The 16016-nt window shown below is 38.3% G+C and overlaps 4 protein-coding genes across 7 annotated transcripts in view; 1 reads left to right on the top strand and 3 right to left on the bottom strand.

Moving 5' to 3' along the window:
• Nucleotides 1–7674, top strand: part of cntnap2a (contactin associated protein 2a) — a 241864-nt gene extending 234190 nt beyond the window's left edge. For 2 of the 4 annotated variants that reach the window (XM_025054369.1, XM_008307446.3), the window contains 3 exons: nucleotides 1543–1827; nucleotides 3501–3572; nucleotides 4492–7665. In XM_025054369.1, coding sequence (XP_024910137.1) covers nucleotides 1543–1827; nucleotides 3501–3572; nucleotides 4492–4691 — 557 coding nt within the window. In that variant the 3' untranslated portion in view covers nucleotides 4692–7665. The other 2 variants (XR_003049312.1, XM_025054370.1) reach the window with 2 other exon arrangements.
• Nucleotides 7438–8797, bottom strand: LOC103376894 (lipocalin-like). Its single transcript, XM_008307443.3, has 5 exons — nucleotides 8609–8797; nucleotides 8306–8445; nucleotides 8019–8212; nucleotides 7823–7924; nucleotides 7438–7710 (listed from the first exon to the last, which is right to left on the bottom strand). Exons 1-5 carry the CDS (start codon nucleotides 8702–8704, stop codon nucleotides 7691–7693), a joined length of 552 nt encoding a protein of 183 aa, XP_008305665.1. The 5' UTR covers nucleotides 8705–8797; the 3' UTR covers nucleotides 7438–7690.
• An 833-nt stretch (nucleotides 8798–9630) lies between these two features.
• Nucleotides 9631–12246, bottom strand: c8g (complement component 8, gamma polypeptide). Its single transcript, XM_008307442.3, has 7 exons — nucleotides 11991–12246; nucleotides 11213–11358; nucleotides 11047–11117; nucleotides 10840–10947; nucleotides 10659–10763; nucleotides 10037–10072; nucleotides 9631–9735 (listed from the first exon to the last, which is right to left on the bottom strand). Exons 1-7 carry the CDS (start codon nucleotides 12168–12170, stop codon nucleotides 9716–9718), a joined length of 666 nt encoding a protein of 221 aa, XP_008305664.1. The 5' UTR covers nucleotides 12171–12246; the 3' UTR covers nucleotides 9631–9715.
• Nucleotides 12247–13000: 754 nt separating this feature from the next.
• msrb2 (methionine sulfoxide reductase B2) lies at nucleotides 13001–15953 on the bottom strand. Its single transcript, XM_008307441.3, has 5 exons — nucleotides 15686–15953; nucleotides 14761–14858; nucleotides 14381–14457; nucleotides 14064–14211; nucleotides 13001–13910 (listed from the first exon to the last, which is right to left on the bottom strand). Exons 1-5 carry the CDS (start codon nucleotides 15801–15803, stop codon nucleotides 13788–13790), a joined length of 564 nt encoding a protein of 187 aa, XP_008305663.1. The 5' UTR covers nucleotides 15804–15953; the 3' UTR covers nucleotides 13001–13787.
• Nucleotides 15954–16016: the final 63 nt, after the last annotated feature.

Here is a 16016-nt window from a genome sequence, read left to right as displayed (position 1 = left end):
GAAGTACAATCAATAGTGTACAAAAGCCACTTGTTTCAGAGCAAACAGCGTGGAATAAAAGAAGGACAATTGAATTATGAGCCACGTCCAGATACTCTGATCCCCATCGTCAACACAATTTACACAATTTATTTCACACAAATACACACAGCAGAGTTCCAGTTTGTTGAACCTCATCCGTATTTTGCTGCAGATTTGTCCAAATAGTTCTTTCTGGGTGTGTCCCAGATGTCCAGCAACTGAGCAGCCAGGAAACAAATTAAAACCAGGCTCAACCTCTAACACTGACCAGATTGATGTGGAAGAGATGGATTTTGTTTTTCAGTGCCATCAGAGCTGTTTTAGAATTCACTCCAAATTTACGTCTGTATTTTTTTTTCTGTCTTTATGTTGTAAGTGTTAGGTTCATTCTATTTGGTATAATTATTTAATTTGCTTCCTGTCACTCCTCATCTCTCCTGTCTGTCCTCTGCTGAAGCCATCTGTGCATGCCTGTGAGCTGAAGTAATGTTCTCTCCCTCTGGTTCAGAGCTCATCTGGGACACAGACAAAGATGGAGACAGAAAAAAAAGTAAAAAATGTGCAGATCTTAAACAGACGCAGCAAAAAAGAAAACTGCCATTTTGCCTACTTGCCACTTTTAAGTAGTTGTTTTTGTGGTATCGTTTTAAGCAGCCAACCATGTGCCCAACAAAACTTTAAGAAGGCTCAAGGATTAGAAAGACCAGCGGGCCGTATCTGTTTGCCCAGGTTTGCTGTAACAAAACATCCATCCAGGGATTAGGGAAGCCTAATAATGTCCTCCTCTGTTCTCTGAGTCTCAAATTGCTGCGTCCTCCTTCAGCACTCCTCAATGAAACCCAAACCCTTCATTACTAAAGGTGAATCCCAGAATTCGTAAAAAATGAGAGGACAAACTCAAGGAGACATCGAGATGCAGAGGTTGTGATTTTGTTATTCATCATGTTAATCAGACATCGGAGGTCATGTTCTTCTCCCGCCCTTTCCCACCTTGTCACATTCATTTATGTGTTCCTGATTTATAGAGATCCCTGTTCTGTTTGGGAGCTTTGTTGACCAGGCTGAATAGATTTGGGGGGGTTTTCACAAATTTGTTACGGCTGTGTTACATCAGTCTGCTGTATAATATATTCATGTCACTGACTGTGCAGGTTTCTACCTGTTTTTATGTAGCATAACCTTTAGAGCAAAAGTTCACCCACAAATGATCTGACATTTAACGGACGTTGACACAGAATCAGACAGTAGTCATTTTATATTAAAGTAAGAAAAACCAAGGAACACATTGCTCTATATCTGAGCCATGAAATCTGATCCAGCATGGAGACTGGAATTATGGGTAATGTAATTCTACCATGTGCTGTTTGAATGTATTTACATATATATGATTATATATACATATCAATTATTTGTTTTTATTTATTTTTTTTGGCTTTACATTATTTCTTCGTTTACTATTTATGTGCACGGTATCACCAGAAAAATCAGTAGTGTTTTTTTCCTATCAATGTCTTCATGCAGAAACCGGAAACGTGGACCAGGTGCTCATCGAACGCTACAACACCCCAGGCTTTGTCGGCTGCTTGTCGCGGGTACAGTTCAACGGCTTCGCACCGCTCAAGTCAGCGTTGAGAACATCTTCCAGGTTGCAGGTCGCAGCAGGAGTCGGTCACATAGACACACAGTCTGCAGTGACATCACAGGTGTCGTACCACGGCAAGTTAGTGGAGTCCAACTGTGGGGCATCACCGCTGACCATCCCACCAATGTCTGCTGCAACTGATCCCTGGCGTCTGGATAACACAGGTCTGACATCTCCTTGAGTATTTTGGTTAGATTAAACTAATGTACTGTTCAAAACTTTTTATCAAGTAGTCACAGTCTAAAATAGTAGATTTCACATCACTTTATGTAAAAAAAAAATTAACCTCAAAACTCTGGTCCTCGTTTCCACTACTTCACATCACTTTGGTTATTCCAGCCTGACATTATTCCGGAAGTAGGCGTTTTCCCCAGACTTGGGGCCAACTGTTCCTTTGGGAACGTTAAGCTCAGTCCTGATCAATATGGATAATTGATCTGGGCCCCAGGTCTGACCCAGCCCTCAGCTCTCCATCCATCATCAGAAATGATCAATATTTATTCTGCTGTACATTTTCCATTTCTAACAGTCATAAAAAACAGTGTCTGACTTCTTCTTTCTATTTACACTTTTCTGTTTTCTTTATACATTTTACTGTAGCGATCGTTCCTTCTGCATTCTTCATTATTTAGTTATTTACACTGATGTAACAGTCTGACAGACCAAAATGCATCTTTTTGCTGCTTATCTTTTCCCTGTTTACATCATTTGTTTTCCATCCGGCTGCTTTCCTGTCTTCCTATGAAAAAAAAACATCTTAATTTATCAGAGTAACACAAACTGTTTCTCTACAGGTCCTTCACATCCTTTTAAGTCAGAACACGGAAGTGGGTTTTTTTTTTGCTCTGGGGATTTTTTCTTTATAGTACTCTGGGTGATGTTGTACACACAAGGTCACAACCTGCTTCTCTGACTCATGTAAAGATATGACATTGAACTTCTTTAAAATGCTCTTTCCATTTTAATAAAAGAAATAATGGGATGGAACCAGATCAGAACCTCTTGCCGACCTTCAATAATTTTTACAGGTCAAAAGTCTGATGTTTGCTGTGATTTCAAAATAGTTCATTTTGAGGGTTGAAAAACCTGATCCATTCAAATCTAACACAGGTTGGGTTCAGTTAATCCAGCAGCTTAAACAAACCTGTCTTCTGTGTCTTCAGTTCTGTGCAAGTACTGTTTGGTTCCACTTTCACGATCTTGTTGTTTACAGAGCTAATACATCTGAGTGTGATTGCCAACACTAAATGCTGGGGCCGTATTAGATGTCATAACTTAGGGTCTGCAATAACAAGCCTGTAGTAGAGAGATTTGTTTCACATAAACCAATAGTATTTGAGCCAAGAGCCAAGTTGGAAATACAATTAAAATGTATGAACTCTGACCTAGAACAAAATGATAAATCATACATAATTGCCTTTACCACCTCATCCCTGTTACCTCCTCGCCCCTTTCTGTTTTCAGTCATTACATTACATTTTTTTGTGAAGGGTAAATCCAAGTAGTTAGATAGTGGCTGCTGGAGGAGAACTGTTGTGGACGAGCAGAAGGAGCAGCTGTCTTCTGCAGCCGCTCATGGATATTAGGACATTAAATTAAGTCCAATAATAAAGCTGACGTCAGGACAGAGGAGAGTGTGTCTGTTTTCCTCTGCTGTGACACAGCACACAGTGCAGTGTGTTCTGTTTTAATTGTTTGATGCTGTTAATTCAGATATACATGAGATGATTGTAGGACTGTGAGGCCATTGGTCCAGTGTGCCTCTGTTAACATTCTGTACGAATGTTAAACAAATGTTAAAGGAATGTCTCTGGGTGTCTCTGATTTGTCTCCACAGATGCAGAGTTCCCTTTTAATGAGGAGAGAGTGATCCCTGATGGAGTCAACAGGGACTCAGCCATCATCGGAGGTAGGCCATAACCCCACCCCCGCCTTTCGCTTCCCTGTACTTGTGAAATAAAATTAGAAAATAACCCATTTATAGATATTTTGTTTTTGGATTTCACTGATCAACTAAATGATACTCCTCAATTTCCCAGGTTTTCGAGAAAAAATGATGAATGATAAAATGTATCACCGATGATTGTGCGACAGACACAAGGAGTGAAAATCTTTGCCGTGTCAACATATGGTGATGTTTTCCAACGTGCTATCATCCTACTAGAATAATAAAATATTGTTTAAAATTAACAGCTGTAAATGTAACAATTAATCTTGAGTAAAGTACTCTTGTTGTACTATTATTATATTATGCAGTTACTTTTGCTTCAAGTGGCAATCTGGTGGTGACTTAGTTCATCTTTATTACAGTATGTGCAAAATTAGTTTCCTTTCATTGAATTTATCATCTTATTTGTTTGTGACTTGATTGAATGTGAATCAGGTTTGTATTTGTTTGTTTCTGAATCTGAAGATGGACTGTGTGTCTGAATACTTCTGTAAGTACATATAATACTGTATATATCAGGTGGTGGTTGTGTTTTAATGGCACGGGGAAGAAATAATAGTCTTTTCTTCTTAACATTTTCTTGGACTTTCTTGGTGACTATCACTTCAAGGTGAAAATGTCTGGTTTTGGTTGGTTTTCTATTAAACACAATGCTAACCTTATAAATCATAACAATTTCAATATAATAAACCAAGTCATGAGAAAATCAAAAACTGTTAGATGTAGAATATTTGTTTTATATATTTCCATTCAAATGGACACAATACTGCATCTTCTATATTCTTTCTTCTATATTCTTGCATTTACTGCTCCATCTATCTAGTTATTCATGTGTTTAGTACTTAGTACTTTCCTGTGTATGTGTCCCTGTCCTGTGCAGGTATCATCGCGGTGGTCATCTTCACCATCCTCTGTACCCTGGTGTTCCTGATCCGCTACATGTTTCGTCACAAAGGCACCTATCACACCAACGAGGCCAAGGGCAGCGGCGAATCGGCCGCAGAATCGGCAGACACGGCCATTATCGGCACCGATAACCCAGAGACTATTGACGAGTCCAAAAAGGAGTGGTTCATCTAACCGTGCCTGTGTGGAACACTGGGGGAGACGACGTGATTTGAGTGACTAACAATTTGCTGAGAGAGAGGAGGTTTTACTCAGTGACCAATCACAGGTGCAGTGGAAGAGCCAGTCAGCAGGACAATGGTCTCCTGGAGGAGGCGAGGACGTGGGGCTGACCTGTACAGAAAACTCTTTTCTTTTGGTTTTTGTTTGTTTGTTTGTTTTATTTTTTATATATCCAGAGTATTAGAGAGAGGAGAAGTGGGGCACAGCTATAAGAGACTCTCCATGTATATACTAACCAGCTTGTCCTTCTTTGTATCGTGCTTGGGAGTTTTCAGGAGTGCTTTGAATACCGTATATGACACATAAATATACTTAACTGGGTCATGTGATAGCGCAGATTTCAAGCCCGACCTTGTTGCATTTTAATTTAGTTTTATACAGATACCTTGGACCATACTTAATGAAATGAACATGCCAAATATTCTTTTTTTTTTTTTTTTTTAGATTTCTTCAGGACAAGTTTGTCTGTCGCCCTCATATCACTGATGGTGGAGCTACGTAGGCCATAACGCCAAATGACATGTGTAAATATGATATTTTATGTTGGTGTTATTTTCTTTAAGATTTATTCAGAGTCGTTAAAATCAACACTAATGAATAATTAAAAGATCTATATTGCATTTATATAAGTTTACCCATGTTATATATAAATGTGTGTGTGAAGTACAGAGATTTATGTTTATATTTTATGACATTGGATTGTATGGGACACCTTTTTCTGAGCAGAGAGGGGTTTCTCGGTGCGTGATGGGTAAACATGACACACATTTTTGGTTAGTGACACAAGGGTTCATTTTTCACCTGTGAGTTTTAACAGTCAGTCTCCTGAGTTTCATGTCGTCAGATTGTTTTTCATTGAATATATTTCACTTCTAATCTTTAAATCTCAACAGTTACGTTGTCTGCAGTATAGGTTTCCATTCTTCCGAGGATTTAAGGCCAGGATGCATGCCTTTTACCGTGTAAGTAGCTCTGAACAAATACAATCTCTCTCTTGACAAGTTCAAGATTCATTGAAGGTAAAAATCCTAACTGGTTTACTCATCCGTGATGCCTTCAGGATCTTGAACCCTTACATTTTTCTCACAGTCTCACTCAGCGTAAGAATTTAACATGAGTTGTTTTTCCTAAATTGTCATAACCACAGACTTCAGATTCTGAATAATATTATTTTCTTCCAAATTTATTTAAAAGAAAAGACAACTACTTTCTCTCACTGTTGATTTACTTTATTTGCAATTGTTTAACCTGTGTTTCTCTCCTGTCGGTATTTATGGGCTTTTATTACCACAACATTTACAACTGTCAATGTTTTACCATCTGAAAACCAACTGTGGTCAAATTAAGTTAATTATATATAATATACAATTATAGCTCATAATATTTATTATTCATGTCAAATCCAATTAGGTCTAATAATAGGACAGTGCTCTGTCTGGGATGACTGGTGCAGCCAGTCCGCCTTCTCCTGTAGCCTCAAAGAATACTTTCTTTCTCCTCACATCAATCCCTAAGGGCAAGTGAACCTACTTTTACTTTTTACAATAGAAGTATTATTTGATACCATCAAACAAAGCCTCAACACGTGTTGGATTCTCACCTCCATCAAACAAATCCATAACCAAAATGTTGACCTTTGACTTATTGCGTTTAATAAAGAGTGTTTGATCTTTGTCTTTTTCTTCTTCTTTCTTTCCTGTTTCTACTTCCTTCCTGTTTGAAGGCAGTGGCCATTACTTGGTGGCAATAGTGCCTCCCCCTGGTCACTCTTCTTGGTTTCAGCAACAGCCATTTATGGCCTTTTACTGACTTTTATTTTCCTTTCAAGGTGTTATTACCTGACCTCTGTCGACTCTTTTATATCAGAGAATGCCCTTTAATAGTTATACTGTCTTAAAACATGCTTGGAGTTTATTTAACCTGGGCATTCTTGACGCTGTTCCTCGCCACAAACCATTCTGGGTTATAATGCGTTATGTTGTTGTAAGAAGAGAAATGACATTTATTACTAAACTCCTTCTACTCCTACTGAAATGTGCACAAAACGCAATGCGTTTGACAGAACGAAATATTGCGTGTGCTCTGGCTTGACCCAGTGTTCTTAAAGCGATTTGCAAAACATCTGTTCCTCAACATCTGTTGTCAATGCGATACGAGACAAAACAACACAGACGACTGAGTCAACAATACACGTGTTCAAACTGTTTTCTAGAAAAAACAATGTACGTAATCATAAGGCTCTCTCTTTTATCATGAGAGTGGGTCAGAGGGTTCTAAGATGTAGTGTTTAAGGATTCTCTTTTAATAACGAAAACATCTGAAATTTTTAATATTTTAGAACCGTTTGACCTGATGTTTGCCTTTGCATGTTACTACTGGAATCAGAGCAAACATCACTTCACCAAAGTGAAGTGGAATCTGTGGAAATGTTTTCACTCTTAGTAACAGTTTAGATTTGTTTTCTCCAACCTGAAAAAAAAACATTTAAAAGACATGTTGTGACCTGTGTGAACGGGGAAGTAGGATTCACTTCCACATCTATTTAACCTAAGAGCAGCTTGTTTTCAGCTTTCACTCATCTTATTGGTCACGTTAATGTGTGATTCTCTATTACCTCATTTAACCACAACATGTAACTTCATCACAGTATTACCAAGATCTAAAAGTTAAGTTGTACTTCACAGAGCAGTCTGTTCACTTATTTGTAAATGTCATTTTATTAAAGGAAGATTGACAGAAAGCAATGAAATGCATTCACAAAATTATATGTCATGGTTAACAGTCATGTTTAGATTTTTATTGTCTTGTGCTTTTAATGATCTTTGTTTCACTACAGGAACTGGCAAAAACTTCAAGTGTCACGTTATTTGCTGAAGTTCCTCAGAAATGACATCCAACGCAGAGAAAAGTGGAACTGAGACTTTTATGATGGAAACTGGAAGATGCCTTCTTCAGGCCTCGGGGCATTCATCTGTGGTAAAAGACATTGTATAGTTCAGAGTTTGAATATGTACATAATACGTTCATGAAAAGAAAAACATTTTTTTTGTTGTTGTTGTTGTTGTCCTCAATTGTTTACTCACCATTTTTGGGCAAAATCACAATGTTTTCAGACAGCACGCCGTTGTCCTGAGAAAACTGTTTGAACTTCTGCTGCAGCTCTTCACTCACTTCTGGGCTCTTTCCTGTTAAAAACAAACCAAAAACAACCAAATATAAGTTTGTTTCCTTTATTGTTTACTACGATTTGTCTTAGACACAAATCAACCATTAACTTACTGTAAAGCTCGGTCAGGACATCAGACACTCCAGCCTTTGTCTTGATAGTGTAGACAACGGCATAGTCATCAGACTGGACATCAACAAAGCGCATGTCGTTCTCGTTGTTCCAAACTGGGCTCGTAAAGGTGAACCGTCCGGGAGTCTCAGTTTTGTTGGCCAGGTTGTGCTGTCTCCAGCAGGTGCCATCGGATCTGAAGTGGGATTTGAATTTTTTGTTAAATCCTATTTTAACAAATGTCATGATGCTCGGAAAGGGAATAAAACTTGTTTTGGTTTCTTCTTACTTCAGCGAAGCGTAGGAGAAATCCAGGTCTCCTTCAGCTGTGGCCACTAACACAGCAGTTCCCATCTTCATGTCTGCTTTATGGGTCACAAACCAATCAGCGTTGGAAGCCATTCCAGCAATGTACCACTTGCCTGCTATCTTAAAAATGAAAAACAAAAACTTGCATTATTATACATTTTAGAATCTAAACTACACTATATGTTCCACTGCATTCCAGTAAAGTATTGTCTCTGATTTTAAACATAATGTTTACCTCTTGAAAAATGACATCATTGTTGTATCTAATGCCTTTTCCACTTACCTTCTGCAGGTCAAAGTCTTGAACCGGAACCACGACAGCGCAGGCGGACAGAGCACACATCAAGGTGCCGAGCATCTTCAGCACTGACTTCTCCATGTTCCCTAGTGGCTCCAGCAGTGGGTGAAGTAACAGACAGCAGGGTGAGTGGTGGTTCCTTATATCCTTCAGAGTTCCCCCTTGCTCTTCTGACTCTCCTCCTCCTTTTTCTACTCCTGCCTACTTACTGCTAACCTTTGCATAAAAAACCCCTCTGGCCTCAGACAAAAAAATCAGCAGTTACACAACTGTCCTGTGTTGATAATATTTAACAGGCATCCCCATTCGACTGTTTGCATTGGAGAATAATTAAAGAAAATGTTGGAAATGTGGGTTGGTTTATAAAAGAAAAAAAAAACTTTATTCATTAAAAGAATGAAATGATAATAATTTATGGAAAACGTATATAACATTATTGTCCCTTTATTGTGTGTACCTTATAATATAATTCTATAATAAACCAGCAGTGCTATATACAAAATATATTGTTGGCCCTGTGAGAAACAAATATTTCAATCAAAATAACACATCTGTTTTGTTTTTGTTTGGGTTTTTTTGTGGGGTTTTTTTCTTATTGATTTGTTCACTTTATTTGTTGACCTTAAGAAACCTTTTTACTGAAAGTCTCTCTTGTTTTGTAAGAGGACAAAACCGACTTCTTCAACCTGTTACATAACAAAAACAGACACATACATAAGGCAGTGCTGGGTGGAGACAGCTAGCATGCTGGGTCGTCAAAAATGCAGCCAAACTCTTGTGGACTTCTTTTGATATTCACATCTGCTCTTCATTAACTGCTGCCCTTCCAGCCCAACCCCGGCCCACCCTCTCTCTCTTTGTCTCCAGCACTCCCATCCAAAAGTGCAGAGTTATATCACTAAAAAAAGTTAGTTCAATTCTTCACACAATAAAAGATTGTATAATTTTGTTGTGAAACATTCCATGCAAATGTCAGATAGACAACAGTATCAATTCAATGCAAAAACTGTTTTTGTTTTTCATTATTTATTCAACAGTTGAAAAAGAACCACTGATCTCTGGAAGTTGGGATCAGGACGTTTCTCTGATTCTTCAACATGTAGGGATGCAGTCTGTAGAACAGAGAAAAAGTTAAATGTGTATATATGTGTCCAGGATGTGAGACTTACAATACAGAGGAGAACTCGTGCTACAGTCAATATGAGATTCACCAATATGAGATTCACATAACTTTAACAAAATAACTGAAAAATTAGGCTGTGGTAGTGAAGCCAAGGAAGAAAGATCTGGATCAGTAGAGTATCACCTGGTCCCTAAATCCCCTCAAGGGCATGCAGGTGTAGAAGTCATTATGCTGACCCCCCCTGAGGGGACCGCTGGTAAAAGATAACTACAAATTAACATTTTACTCACTAATGATGTGATCTTTGTCCACGTCACCACAGTGACCTGAAGGGGGCAGGGGACAACAACAATAATGCAGTGAGTTAAAAAGACTGTTATTAATATGCATTACATTTGTGACAGATTAAATATCAACTCTTTTAGGTTCAGAATTTTGGTTTGGACAAGGGTGTCCTATATGAAATATTTCTGATATTGTGAGGATGAAAACAGGCTGTTTTATGAGCAATAGGTTTTTTCTGCCTGTATTCATTTAGACTAGAGATATTTGTCTTTCTAACTAAATAATTACAATAAGAAATAATAGTTTGCAATACGATTCTAATTAATTACTTATTTAGTAGTCAAGTTTTACAGTTAAAACACACGGATGTAGGCACATTATTCAAGTTTACTGCATTTTGTAGCACATTCCCCATATATTATTATTACACATTATAAAAAGTGTTCTATAAAAATGCATCATACAAATATATTTAAGTGGTTCCATTTTGTTATCATGACCTACAAAACATTACAGTACATAGTATGTCTCTAAAGTATACTCCAGAGTTTATCTGGCCTGTATTATATTTTGCCATCTCTAACACAGTTTATTTTATTTTGTTATTTTCATCTAAAGTTGACGTACTGTAGGTGGGAAATGGAAAGAGGTATGCAAGTCCAAACTTCTGTTTCTCTGCGAGCTGCTCGAACTTGGCCAACATCGGCTCCGACAGCTCATCAACAGACCTACCTGTGTGCAAAAACAAGGTGTCATGAATTCTTACGCTAGAAGTGAAAACTCAGTGTAGAAAATAATGTGATCGCACCATAGAGTTTCATGGTTATTTTTCCTCTTTTCTGGTAGTAAATGACAGCGTATGAGTTGTAGTCCGTCTCCCCGATGATTATGTCTGTGTTCAGTTCTGCACGTGCTCCTGGAGCAAACATTACAGCAGCACAGTAAGATCATGTCATTAAAAGATGAAGCTGAGATTTTAGCAGAAAGAGATCATGACCAATGAAGTAAGAGTGACCTTTAAGTATGAGTCGTCCCGGGGTTGGTGTTAGATTGTAGACCTGAAGAATTTCCCAACACTGGTGGCCACTGAGGAGAGGAGAGGAGGGGGGAGGGAGTTGATACATTTCAGTAACAAATCCGAGAAGTTCATGCTCACACGTGTAGATTAAAGTACTACTCACTGTCTTGTTTTAGTGCTAACAGACAATGTTTGCTCAGTGGGAGACAGACGTGTGATGTGTATGACTGTCGGCTCCACTTTAGTCCCATGATTGATCAAATAGGAGCATTTGGAGGCCGTGTTGAGCAGGTACCATGTTCCTGTCATCTAGACAAAGTGAAACTGTTATTCATTCTGTCTCGCATCTGCAATCATTTGTTCACAGTCACATTCTCCCGTTGCCAAAAATTACTACAAAACAATAGTACCCTAAACAACAGTACAATAACTTTTATCTCCAAGAAGAAAAATGTAGTTGTAGCCTGAACAATAACAACAACATTACTTAAACTATCTGTATTTTCTCTTCTCTTCAGCTTCACTGGTAGTTACCAATATTGCTCAAATCCCCATATTGACACAATTACACAAGTGTGTCCAACGAGCCACCCCCACGTTAATCCATGACTAAGCAGAATCATATGTTTGTGTGTTTGGAAGGAAAATAAATTACTTGAATACTTTACTGAGGTCAAACCCCTAAAATATGACATTTTCCCATTTTGTATAAACAATGGCTGAATCAGCCACAGTCTTAACAGTTTGCTTACAATTGTCAGTGGTTATTTTTCTACCAAACCACCATTGTGTGAATATCAAACAGTGAGGTTGTATTTTATTGTCATAATACCCTTTGTAGCTTTTATATACTTTTTTATTTTCTGCCTGGTGATAGAAGTGATAACACACACACATTAAAATATACGACTGAAGGGTTTATATACAGTTTTCAGATCTACCTGGTCGATGTCTACGTCTTGTGCTGGTGTTGTCACTTCAGTAGGGGGTTCCTTTGGTTTCCTTGTGGGCCTTTTGGGCCGCGGTCGACTCGCTGCCCCGCCTACAGCCTCGCTGACACCCCATAAACACACACACATCAACGCTAAAGTCGCCAACAAGCACTGCCAAACTCCAGCCATCCTTAAAACAGCTCCCTTAAGAGTCAGACCTTCTGTTAACTTTTTTTAATCTGCTCTGTGAGTCACAGACAAACAGTGAAAAACAGACAGAGCAACGAGAGGAGATGACCTGTCCTGTTAAATATTAACCTGGTCAGAGATCAGATCAGTCTCTTCACTTTGGCCTGATTTCTAAAAAATCTATTAAAAAGTAATTTAATTATCTGTGTTTAACCATAAGGTGTTAATCAGTTGGAATGGCTGTTGTAAAATATACAATAACAGGCCATATTATTGGTCAGTTTATTTAATTTTTATTCAGAGAATTTTTTTACTTGGTTTTTGGACCATAAGAAAACCTTGTTAATGGAAGATTAAGCATCATTAGAAAATGTAAACAAGGCTGGATGTTGAATTCTGGTGTCAGTGGATTAATCCTGCAGTATTTTTATGCACACGGTAGCAAGTATTTGCTTTCATAACCCTTTCTCTAATAAAATAAATAAATAAAAAGCTGAGAAGAGATTAACTTGGGCGTCATATCTGAAGGCCTTCCTTAAGGTCTTTATTATTCTCTTATTGTCATAGTGGTAATTAGGTGGTTTCTGGTGTTAGTTGCTGGGCCGTCCCCATTCTCATCCCAGTCTCATCGTTCATCTATCTATCTATCATCAGGTCGTCACGACCAATCGTTAGCTGTGTACTGACCTCTAGCGGTTGATAGTGCCTATGACAGCTGGGTGAATGATCCTTGTCTTACTTTTCTATGGAGCGGGTTGCGTGTTCTCTTGTTTGTCTTCTTTTTTGTGTGTAAGTGTTTCTTATTCTAAGCAAGCAATAATACAAAAACATGTTTTATTAGTTCAGTCTATATTAAGTTACTTAACTTATTTTGGTAATTCCAGGAAAATTAATGTTACAATGTAAAGACAAACATTATCAAAACTGTCAAATTTTCCCAGACAGCGTGTGTTAAATATTAACTGATCTACATTCAGAGAAGGTCATTGTGCCATGTGGAGGAATGGCCAGTAGAGGACACCCCTACGTTCTCGATTACGTTTTTTTGTTCGTTTGTTTTCTATTTATGCTTAACAGTCAACCCGTAGCTTTGTAGACTTTGCATTTATTAATAATTATCTCTGCATCATCAAATTACAGTAAATAGAAAACATTAGGGTTTAATGTATGTTACTGTCTCTAAAGGAATAACGTGTTCACACTTTGAAACTTACACAGAAAAATACAATTTCCTTTTTTACATACATAGGTTATTTAAAACAATACAATATCTAGGTAATAATTGGATTAAAAACAAAATAATTAAAAATAACAATTTTCATTGACAATCTAGGTCATAGTTTCAACTAAATTTGAATTTGGATTAATGTATGTTGTTGTGTGATACTGTTTTAGATAAGCACATTTGTTTGTTGTTTTTTCAGTCAATATGTTTGTGGCACATACTGAGGGTCTTCTTGTTTAAGAAAGAGAGTTCATTTTCAACTTATGTTAATTATTTACCTTCACCTTTTGACCTTTAAAATCTTTTAATCAATCACTAACTCTAGACATTGAGCCCTTCCTCAAAACCAATGCCCAACATACAGCGAGTGTGTTTCCAGTCCATGGTGTTTGTCAGTTTTCCTCAGGAGTCTTGTTTCCTTTGGGTTTAAACGCCAGGGCTACGCTGTTAATACAAAACCTCTGACCTGTTGGTTCTGGTCCATCTTCGAAGACATGTCCCAGGTGGGCGTCACACTGCACAAGACACCATAAATGTGTCTTTATTTATTTGAAATGTTTCATGAAAATATTTAGTTACAAACTTAAACCAAGTTTAAACAGTGAAATATCAACCAAAACATTCATATTCAATTTGTTTTCTTAGGAGGTGATAAAGAAACAACTCACATTTTTACAAAGAACCTCAGTCCCAGTGCTGCCCATGCTGTTGTCAGGGCGCCGAATGATGGACGCATGGCTCTCGTCATGTCCCCAGGTGCCATGAGCCTCTTTGAAAGCAGGCCAACCCGTCCCCGAGTCATACTTAGCTTCTGAGCTGGTAAAAGGAAATGGAACATAATAATAAGAAACATTTAACGTGGACTATAAATCAGATAACTACATGTTCGAATCTGAGAATAAAGTTGTGAATTCTTGTTGTAAAAAACTGATTAGGGCTAAACCTTTACGGGTGATTAAAAAAAATAGTGTGTGCTAATTGTTACCTGAAGAGTGGTGTGTTGCAGCAGACACAGTGGTACATCCCCACTTCATAATGGTTGAGATAGATGCCACTAAAGGGCTGTGAGAACCCACAAACACACCCAGAGTTAATAATAGAAACTCAGAGTTTCAGCTTAAATTATTATAAGTTTCTAATGTCCTCGACCTAAAAAAAAAGACTTTGTTATCTTTCAAGTTCACAGGTTTGAACAGCTCTGAGTTGTAACCAGGCAGTTCAAGCCTGTCTAAGGTCAGTAATAAGGCAGCTGTAATCAAAGTCCAGTACGGATGTCACTCTGGCAGACTGAGATAGTGTTGGTTTGACACACATCCCTGTGCTGATGTGAATGTTTACATTTCCATGTAGTATTGTGAAACTCACCTCTTCTGTGCCCTTCTCCCTGGTAACTACATACTGCTCTGGAGTGAGTTTCTTTTGCCAGTCTGTGGTCTCATCGTAGCGGGTGAGAGAGCAAAGACCTGTAGACAGCATCAGATACAGTGGACAGGTCACAGAATGTGTCCAACAATTTCATTTATTTGATGGCAAAAAGTATGAAATACCAGGATACTGTATATCAGACATTCAACTACTACATATTATTTCAAGTATAAATAACTCTGAATGAGTAAAAGGAACACATTTAATGTTTTACACACAGTAATAAGACATACAGGTGCATTTTGTATATCAGTACATAAGGATTTACCCCACTTTAATGAGGATTGGGGGAGAGTCTCTGTGAAGCACCTTGATGTATGTGAATTATAACATCAAAGTGTAAGAAGAAAGTTCAGATAAAACCGGTCTGGTCCAATGATGGACCACATGTATCAACAAACTGTGCCATAATCCTTGACTTGAATTGTTTTTTCTTGCTTCTGTGAAGTCAAGGGCCAAATGTTAAGCTGGGTTGTGGCCCATTTTATGGACAACAGATGTGGACAACTGAAGGAACTTAATTTATTGCTGTATAGGGACCAAGTGACCCGCTGTGTTCAATTACAGGGAAAAAACAGCAAAACGCGTGTTGGATCAATAGATTAATTAAAGGCAAAACTAAATTCTAAATGTTAAGCAAGTGGCCTGTTAAATCATCAACACCAAACAAACAGCTCACTGAATCTCTGTGCAAACGTAATATAAAAAAATAGTCACACTAACTTCAAAAGTTAAATCCATTTTTACCAGTAAATTTTACTGCCCCTTTAACATGCGATCCGAAGTAGCACGGCGGTGCAACTGTCCTGCAGCGATCAGCAAAATGGGAGCGAGTCGTGCCAAATAAGGAAACCACAAACATTACCTTGACATGTGGATACGGGGCGAATGAGGAGCCGTGGGATTCTCCTGGGTGACAACGCCGAGCTGGTGATCGCAGCCCGCTGAGAAATAAGGACGAGACGCGCGATGAATCGGGACATGTTCTCTTCTTCTCCTGCTGCTTCTGTTGCTGCTGCTGCGGCACCTGCTGCTGATCTCAGTGTGTTTGACCGTTTATATTCTTCAACTGGACTCGGTCAAAGACAAGTGCGTCCTGACTGTTTATGCGCTGTTCCTATATGGGCTGATCAAGGCTGCTGGGTTAACCGGTTAGAAACAACACGAGGAGACGGTTTTTTGGGTCAAAGTGTACC

This window comes from Cynoglossus semilaevis, chromosome 3 (assembly GCF_000523025.1).
Source record: "Cynoglossus semilaevis isolate Cse_v1.0 chromosome 3, Cse_v1.0, whole genome shotgun sequence".
Taxonomy (NCBI): Eukaryota; Metazoa; Chordata; class Actinopteri; order Pleuronectiformes; family Cynoglossidae; genus Cynoglossus; species Cynoglossus semilaevis.
The sequence above is the reverse complement of the archived record's forward strand: the minus strand, read 5'-3'. Positions and strand labels throughout refer to the sequence as shown.